Here is a 9,455-nt window from a genome sequence, read left to right as displayed (position 1 = left end):
CTGGATTCACTTACAGATTTAAAAAAAAATAATAATTTCTCCCTGACAAATTACTCCAGAAATGTAGCACTGTAATCTCATTGGAGTCACTACAAATAGCTTTGCCTGTGTTGGAGGAAGAATTGTATGCTTCTACAAGCTCTGTGGAGTTCACAGCAAGTATTTGATCCCAGTGTAATATACAGTATATTACTGCTAATGTTCAGCAGTAGTCCTTTGGACTTTTGTTTAAGTAGCTTGAAGCACAACTCCAAGTGAATGCTAATACTGCTTTGTGTCGCTATGTGCATGCAGGATGTTTAAAGAGGCAACTGCTTTGCTCACAAGTTAACCACACCTGCTAACAAGTCAGTCACAACACTGGTGCCCCTTCTGGTTTTTCTTGTTAACAAAGATCATCTCTATTGACAATCAGGGCACATTTTGTACATCCTTGTGGTCTAAAATAAGCAGAATGTATTACTTCTATTAAAAACACTTATTATTTACCCTTTAAAGTAGTTTAACATAGTAAGCATAACTTCACTCTGCATCAAGGAAGCAAAACTACAACAATTTAAACATTAAATTGAAACATTAAAGTTTGCAGATCATTGAAAAAGTCACTGGTATTTTTGAGAGGGTCTTTCAAAATGCAGGACGTCATCCAAAGACTTACACATTGATCAGAAAAGCCTGCTCTTTTTTGAAGACAATGACCTCTGATATTTTGATTTAGTATGGAGGAATTGCCCTTTCATCAGGCGGAGGCTTTAAAGGGAACCAGGAGGCAGAGAGGCTGATGCACATGATTCTAATAATACAAATCAGTGTTTCTGGTATGTACGAAATGTGAACCATGTGGACTCAACCATGAGCATGTTTTTTTTTTTGTTTTTTTTTACAGTGAATGAGACAAATAGAGGATAGAGGAATCTCCGCCTCTCGAGAAAATGTGTGATGTGTGTTTGGCAGAGAGAGAGAGCGAGAGAGAGAGAGAGAGAGAGAGAGAGAGAGAGAGAGAGAGAGAGAGAGAGAGAGAGAGAGAGAGGGAGGGAAAGGGTGTGTGTGTGAATACTTATTTAGGTTCTCCCCAAACGGCGCTCAGTGCATTCTTGTCTTGACGGGTGGCAGGAGCACAGCATCAGGGTGAGAGAGAAAGAGAGAGAAAGAGAGGGACATTGAGAGAGAGAGAGAGAGAGAGAGAGAGAGAGAGATACATTGGATACATAGAGATAGAGAGTGAGTGGGATAGTAGAGTCCGAGAAGAAGCTGAAACTTCACTGCAGACGCTCCTGCACAGGTCGGTTCCATCTTCATGATATTCTTATGATCTTTTTCTTTATTTCTGCGTCTAGATACTGAACGTTGCATAGGCTACGCGTAACTCATATGGGACATTTTCATGGACACGCACGTATAGCCTATTTCATCTCCAGCATCAGCTTTCAATCACTAAAGCTTCTGGATTACAAAGATGTACTGTAACTTGTTTTGCACCGATGCAAATACAACCTTTTCTCTGGCATCTTCCATTCATGTCTTTCATCAAACTTGCAGATGCACCGCCGTACAAGTGGAACAGCGCGTATTCTACTTGTATAGTCACAGACATCGATCAAAGCAGTCAAGACAGTTGAATCGATTCGCTACATGCTGTTGTGGCAGTTCCCGACACATATGGATCGCAAATGTGTGCCGTCTCTGTAAACGTGTAGCCACTTATGGTCGTTATGTGGAGTGTTTCCAATGTGCAGGACGATGGAAACGGCTGATTGCAGTAAAGGTGAAAACAAAAGGGAGGTTTTGCGCACACATGTTATTAATCCACTTATAAACCTGCAAGTTTAGCCAGAATGATACGATATGTGGTGCACTAATTCATTTTAATGAATGTGTTACGCTAGGATCCTGTCACATAATGAGCCATATTTCAGGTAGCCTAATTTAAAAACATTCCGTTTATCCGCATTTTGATGTCTCCAAAGTGATAAACAATAGAAACGTTCATAAAAACAACACCAGGTGTTTCAAGACAGAAGCAGTGATTAACCCTTAAGGTTGCATTGTGGTAATACCTACCTACAGATTTAAAGTCATATAATTGCCCAATGCTGCCATTAAACTGTCATGAAGTCCGAGGCTGCAGGACACTTAACTTGAACAACCTGAAAGACGACACCTGATCACCTCAGGAAAGGGCTTCACACCAGAGCTATTTTTACCTCCTACGGTGTGTCAGGCGGCACACACACACACACACACACTGCCCTCTGCATTGTAATGCTGCACATGCCGTGAACACTTTACGTAGATAGCCTATAGTATCCAGCTGGACCTGATGCCAGGGAAGCGTCATGAGTAATGGCTGAGAGGAGAGAGAAGGGGGAGTGTGCTTCAGTGTTGCAGGAAAAAAAGGTGTGTTTGTGTGCATCGTTGCAGATTGTTACAGTGACAGTGGTTGTAAATCAGCATCATTAACATACTATGGAATTTAGCATTTTATATGCATTTTGGATTTTAATATAAATGCCAAATACTAAAAAAGATTTTAAAAATGCCTTATACCCTCTTTATTGTCTGTCATTATCCCTCACATTGCTTCCATATCACATACATTAAATTTGACAAACTATAAGCCTATCTTATTACTGGCTATTGAGATCTCATCACATTTTCTATTTTCTTGTTTTTTCTTATTTCGTTTCTTTTATTTAGAACAAAAATACAATTGTAGCCTATTAATAGCTTTAAGTGGATGCTGAATATCGCAGCATTGAAAATAATGTATTTTCAGTTTGCTTGATACACTGAATTATTTCTTTATTTCCCGACAATAGGCTATGTTGTAACTAGAATTATGGAGATGAAAATAAAGCTAAGTTAAATTGAAGAGAGAGCGAGAGAGAGAGAGAGAGAGAGGGGGAGGGAGAGAGAGAGAGAGAGAGAGAGAGAGAGAGAGGAGAGCATATGGTGCTGTGACGTAACGCCGGTCGTCGCGGACGCTTTGACAACATTGCTGTGTGTGTGTTTGTGTGTGTGTATTCCTTAGGATAAGATCCAGAACACCTACTAACCGTGTGCATGGCAATCACGCGCATTAGAATAAGCTGACTGAACTACAACAATGAACGCTGTAACCGCCGCCACCTGCCTGCTCGTCGCCGGCTTCAGCTGCTACCTCTACGGCAGCGACTGGCTCTTATCGCTGCTCCGTCTCTCTGTTGCAGAACTCTCCATGCCTGAGCCCGGAGCTGCTCCGCGGCGGAGCCCGCAGGGAGTCCCTTACACCGAGCTGCAGCACATCGTCAACGCCGACGGACTGCACCTGTTCTGCCGCTACTGGGAGCCCGCCAGCCCGCCAAGGTGAGTGGACAGTGGAGCGGAAAACTATCTCAAAGAATGCGCCTTTTAATCATACCTGTCCCGTGTGTGTGTGTGTGTGTGTGTGTGTGTGTGTGTGTGTGTGTGTGTGTGTGTGTGTGTGTTTAGTCTGACTAAAGAGTTCATGTCAAGAGTTGTTTCGTGCCACACTAATCCGTTTTGAGGAAGTTGATCCCTTTCACATGGTTTTTCAAGAGTCACATGAGTCACTTTCTTCAGGTCCTTCTTGTTAATCTTTAGATGCCTCTATACCAACACCAGTATGACTCCACATTCATCAGTTACAGTATGTGTCTGTTATTTAGGTTTTCATCTTCAAACATCTACCTACAGTCATTCCAGCTCTGTGAGTGGTCACAGAACTATCCAATCACAATCCTTTATCAATCAATCAATCTTTATTTGCATTGCTCTATTTCATGACAAATGTTATTTCAAGACACTTCACAAAGAGAGCCTGTCTAGACCATGCTCATTATCATATTTTCATATTTACAAAAGACTCAACATTAATCCACCATGAGAGTATGCAAAAACAATGGCCAGAAATAAAATGCCTTTAAGAGACAGAAACCTTGTGCAGAACCAGACCCATGACTCAGGTTCAGCTGTGTTGGGCTTGGCCTGTATGGTACTTTGTTGACTCTTAGAGAATCTAAGACTCTGACCTAACAGTGATCCATGTTTTAGCAATTGATTCCCCTCAGTTTTAAGGAGTTTATAGAAAGTCATGTAAAGGTCCTAGTAGTCGGAATCCTTATTTAATCAGCAGTTTAATTCTCAGCTTAATGTAACATAACTAACATATCTATATGTGGTAGACTAGTATACGTATATGGACAGTTTAGTTTCGCTCTTTGGTCCAAGCTCGTTAAAAACAAAATTAATTATGTTAATCTCCTTTCCTCATTGTGTGACACCAGATGCACCAGAAACTCATACTGGGTCATGACCCCTTTAAAACAAAACGACCAAGGAACAGACATCTTCAACCCAGTAAACACGTGAAAACACAGGAAATAAATCTGACAGAAAAATGTTTGAGATCATGTCTAGACTCCATTTCTGACAAATATTGGTCAGATCCATGTCTGGGAATGAAACAAAATAAATGAAGTTGAAGATTTCATATAAAGTCACAGACAGATAAAATGTCATGGAAAGCCACAGGTCATAAGGAGCCACAACCCAGATTACACAGTCACACTGTCTGTTTAATAAACTGGTGATATAAGCATCAGGTCAGACCGCCTTTTTTTACTCCCCTGAAAAGGAAATGTTGGACATCAAATTTCAATGCCAGTCTCTGAAAACCTGCATGTTTTGAGGTTGCTCCTTGTATTTGCATTATATAAAGAGCAGCATCATAGTTCATCTGCAAAAGGTCTGACATCCTGACTCATCAGGCATTCTGCTGTAAGAAAGAGTTTTATTTGAAATATCTCTTGGATAGCTGGAAAAACATCAGACAACAACTAAATTAATGGTTCCAGTTAATGACATAAAAAAAGTCTTTGTAGTTAAAATGTGATAATTTCTACAGTCTGCTGTTTGAGGCCTCTTTGACGTGCACTCCAGTCCTCCTGCACCCTCTGCACCCTCTGCACCCTCAGCACATGTGCATGAAACGCAACACAGATGGCACACTTGCAAATCACATAGTTGCATGCGGCGTGAGAGCACAGAAGGAGAAAGATGGGACAAACAGGAGGCCCACAAAACATCTGGAGAGCAGATATAACTGTCACATAACTGACACTCACACACACAAATATAGACTACACACAGGCTCACACATTTCAGTGGAGCAGTGACTCATTAACTGACACTGTGTCTGAGCCTCTGCTGTATAATCACTCTATAAAATGTTGCTTAATAGTTTATAATAGCAAGTGTGAGTCCTTGGTTTTAATGCATTTTAACATAGAGGAGGTTGTTTCACTGTGCAAAGATATCTGTGGATGAAAGGAAACATGTTGGGATGTTGTGCTGGATAAAACTCCTCTGCCTGAAATGCTCTGGCAGCTAAACTGTACATGACTCTGCACAGGCAGAGGGGCAAACATTTGACCTTATAATTACCCACAATGCCACTGAGAACTGAGGCCTCTCTGTTATGAAATAGCAACCCATTGGTCCCCTGCCCATGCCCACACTCCCACAGAAACAAGAACATCTATACTTTTGCACCAACTTGCTCATATTTAAAGCTTGTCACCAAAAAATGGAGAAAATAAATGAGCCAACTCTCAAAATGTTTCCTGCTGTCTGCCAAGAGCACCTTTAAACATAATAACATGCCATTTTTAAGCATTGCAGCGTTATTTTCCCATCTTTAAAATCGTGTTATTTGGAGATAAAAGTCTGAATAACTACAGGCTTAAAATAGCTGCAGATCCTTCAGCATTGTGGCTGTTTAAGAGCCAAGGACTTGGATGGCTTACATAAGAGCCGTCTCACTGGAGGCCAGCCAGTGACCATGCTAGAGATGCATTCAGTCAGACAGAGTGAACCTGCAGAGTCCATTACATGTGGTCTATTGGTCATACAAGCTAGCTTTGAAAACTTTAAAAGCGGATGCCATTATCTGTGGAGATATTTTGTGATGAGTGTCCTTAAATTTGACTCCTTCAGTGCAATTTAAAACAAAGTATTCAGCTTTTCCACGAAGATTGTACACCGACTCCTTTGTGAAAAAAAGCTTAACCAGCTGGATCTAGATTTTTCAAACGAGAGATTCTGCACTACAATCCAGGCTAATTAAATTCTTAAGCTGAGCTTGCAGCAACTAAACGCTGTGTGAGGTCTGATTATTGCAGGTTTTACAAGCTGACTAAAGTTAAATCACATCCTCCAAACTGATTTATTAGTCTTAATATGTAGTAGTCTGTGTGTTTCAGGTCATCAGGGAATGTTAGTTGGTACCTCTAACAGTGAGCTCAGCATTTCCTGAACATGCTGCACTCTAAATCTCTTAATTTTAAACTCAAAGTTACAGGCAGAGCATCACCAGAGAGTAAAACTGCTGAGCAAGTATCACAAATCGCAGAGACACCACGAGCTGTTGTCTGTCGTACTTCCTACACTTTACTGTGAAAGAAATTCTTTGATACACACGCCTCCTGTTTTTACACAAACTGCCTCTGCACTCTGATGTTTCAAAATAAAAGAGCTGTCTATGGTCTGGATTGATGCGGCTTCCTACGATGTCGCATAATGAGCCACAATGCCAGTAATAATTGTAAAAGAATGTGTGGTACAAGCAGTAACAACAAAGTGCGATAATAGACTGATCAGACTAATATTAACATCAGCAACCATATGACAATGAAATGGGGAGGAATGATAATAACAGTTATAGAGGTTGATGAGCTATTAGATTCACTTTGACATTTATAATAATGATAATGATCGTAAGACTGATTATAATAGTTACAGGCCGAACACATCGACTTTTACACCAAATGAGTAATTGAACATGTTGTAACATGGTGTCTCAGAACCAAATGATGACATCTTGGTCTCTGTGAATGCATCTTTGTCCCTAGTTTATAGGATGTGCATATTTAAGCAAAACATTTATTAAAGCCCCTTGTGAGTAACATCAAGTCTGTTTTGATTTTGGCGCCCCCTGTGGACAAAGCCAGAGTTAGTAAAAGAGGTGACTCTATCTGCCCAGTAACAAAACATCTCAGTAGTTAGGTGTACTAGATGCCAGCATTAAGTTGATATGACACGACACATAAACATCGGCATGCTGACATCAGCTCATGCCACATTTTTTTCCGATGTGCTGATTTCTGTCAACAGGACCAAAATCGGCCGATACTGACGTTGAACCGATGCATTGGTGCATCCCTAGCTTTAGCGATGTATGGATTATGAACAAACTTGCAGATGATTCACCAGCATCACACCAGGTGGAGATTGGTGAATACCAGGCCTACAATTAAGAAGACCATTTTTTTTAACAGCCTGACAGTTGTGATTTATCAGTTGGTTAATAATCCCTCAAATGTTGGAGAAGAAAAAAACAGGCATATGGGAAGGCACCTGTAGTCATTTATTGCAGTTAAACGTTATTTTTTATTTAGCATGGATAAAGGTCCAAAAATCATTCAACTTGATTTGAAACATTGTTATGTATCTGTGGATAAGATTGACTCAAAGGCCACATGCCTCTGAAAAGCCCCTTTCAATAGAACCAGGAAGTAGGTGAAAGGTGGAGGGGAGGAGGGGAGGGGCATCAATAATGATTGACAGATCTTCCAATAGATGTCCAACTAGAACCCACATGGAGACCAGTAGACCAACCATAGTTGAATGACCACCCTTTTTATAGCATGAAGAACAAACACACACACACACACACACACACACACCCACCCACCCACCCACCCACCCACACACACACACACACACACACACACACACACACACACACACAGCTTATGTAAGGAGATGGTGCTGGTATTGATGTTTCTGCTGATGCTGCTGAGATTCTAGATGGAGCTTCCTTCCCTGTTCGTGTTTCTACAGCCAAACTGTTTGATTCCCTGCAGCTTGCTCTCACTTTTATTCTTAACAGGGGACGTTTGTTTTTACCAGCCTAAACGCTATCTAATGGTTCTTTTTGCATGTACGCTTGGGAGGAAATTTGGCTGACTACTACACTAGAATACACGGGCCTCTTTTTCCAATAAAATTCATTAGTAGGAGTTTGCATTTGCCAGCTGAGATCATTAGGTATGGGTTTATGTAAAAAGAAGCTAAAGTCAGCACTTCAGAATCAATTTTCATTCCACTGTTGCTCATATTCTGCGATTTTGCACTTTTATTAATTCAGTCATAGTACATTAGAATATCTGCAATACCAGCATTCACTATATTACAATATAAGCTGACACACAGATAGTGTTCATTCAACACCGTATTATACCGTGAGTATGATCACCATTAATTGGCTTGATTTCTGCTACCATGCAGTTGTATTAGTTATGAGGTTAGGCCTACATGAAGAGGAATCTGATATTCGGAAGTAATATGCAAACAAAGAAAAATGTAATGTTATAAGAAGAGAGAGAAAAGGTTTTGAAAAGCTGCGAAGAATTGCTACAAATAATGGATTCCAGAAGTAAAAACAACTGAAAAATAGCAACAATTGGATCAAAGATATAATGGAAAGTATTTTTTTAAATTGAGGCAGTACATAAAAAAAGGTCTAACATGTTTTTAAGATAATTGCATTAATAAAAAAGTGACATCTTGAAGGTAGTTTGGCTTCAATTTGTCTAAACAAAGTCAGTGTGCAGTATTCTGATGAAGGACATGCAAATTGGATGTAAAACACAGGGCTCCTGTCAGATGGATGCCTATAGTTTTCAGTGTCAGTTTGATTTAATCTTTTTTGCTTTGTTAACATTGAACAATAAGCATGGTATGAAATCTGGAAATAGAAAGTGACTTTTGAGTCGTCATATTTTTCTGCTCCAAAGAAATGAATTGCACTTGAGCTCCTCTGTATTGAGACCTGCGCTGTACAAAGAAGAAAGGTGAACTGATAGAAAGTGTTTGAAGACTTTTATCATGCAGTGGGACATTTTGGATCCAGTGTGTCTCTTTGGTTTACCTTTGTATAACTGTTGTTTGCTTTCCTGCTGCGCCCTCCTGCTGTTTGTCTGCCTCGATGTCTTTCCATCACACACAATTCCCCCTCTCTCTTTCTCTGTGCTTCATTTTCTGTGCTGTTCACACTAACCCACTTTCTGTAATAACTCCCATTTATTTCTTATTTTCTTTTCTGGTTCATCACATCCATCCCCCTCTCAGACTCTATATTATTTTCCACCTGTCACATTATTCTTCTGTGACACTACCAATTTTCGTTTCTCTAAGAGCATCAAATCTCGCCGTGGAAAATCACAGTGTCTTACAAAGTGTGACTGAACAGCATTGAAATGTGTTGCATTTTGCAGAATACAGACTAAAAAACGTATACTCAGCTGACTGACAGAGATCTAACCTGTGACGAGGCCAAGACCTCGCTTGTTAGCATGCTAGTCTGTTGCAACGGCTCACAGAGCTATTTTTTT

The 9,455-nt window shown here is 40.3% G+C and overlaps 1 protein-coding gene across 2 annotated transcripts in view; it reads left to right on the top strand.

Annotated features, from left to right (window-relative positions):
• Positions 1-1,049: 1,049 nt before the first annotated feature.
• Positions 1,050-9,455, top strand: part of mgll (monoglyceride lipase) — a 43,804-nt gene continuing 35,398 nt past the window's right edge. The window contains exons 1-2 of one of the 2 annotated variants that reach the window (XM_020646553.3): positions 1,050-1,282; positions 3,032-3,345. In XM_020646553.3, the coding sequence (XP_020502209.1) occupies positions 3,107-3,345 (239 nt within the window). In that variant the 5' untranslated portion in view covers positions 1,050-1,282; positions 3,032-3,106. The remainder of the gene's footprint in view (positions 1,283-3,031; positions 3,346-9,455) is intronic. The other variant, XM_020646554.3, reaches the window with a different exon arrangement.

The sequence above is a fragment of the Labrus bergylta genome, chromosome 12, assembly GCF_963930695.1.
Source record: "Labrus bergylta chromosome 12, fLabBer1.1, whole genome shotgun sequence".
Lineage (NCBI taxonomy): Eukaryota > Metazoa > Chordata > Actinopteri > Labriformes > Labridae > Labrus > Labrus bergylta.
Note: the sequence above shows the minus strand (reverse complement) of the source record. Positions and strands in the feature narration are given on the sequence as shown.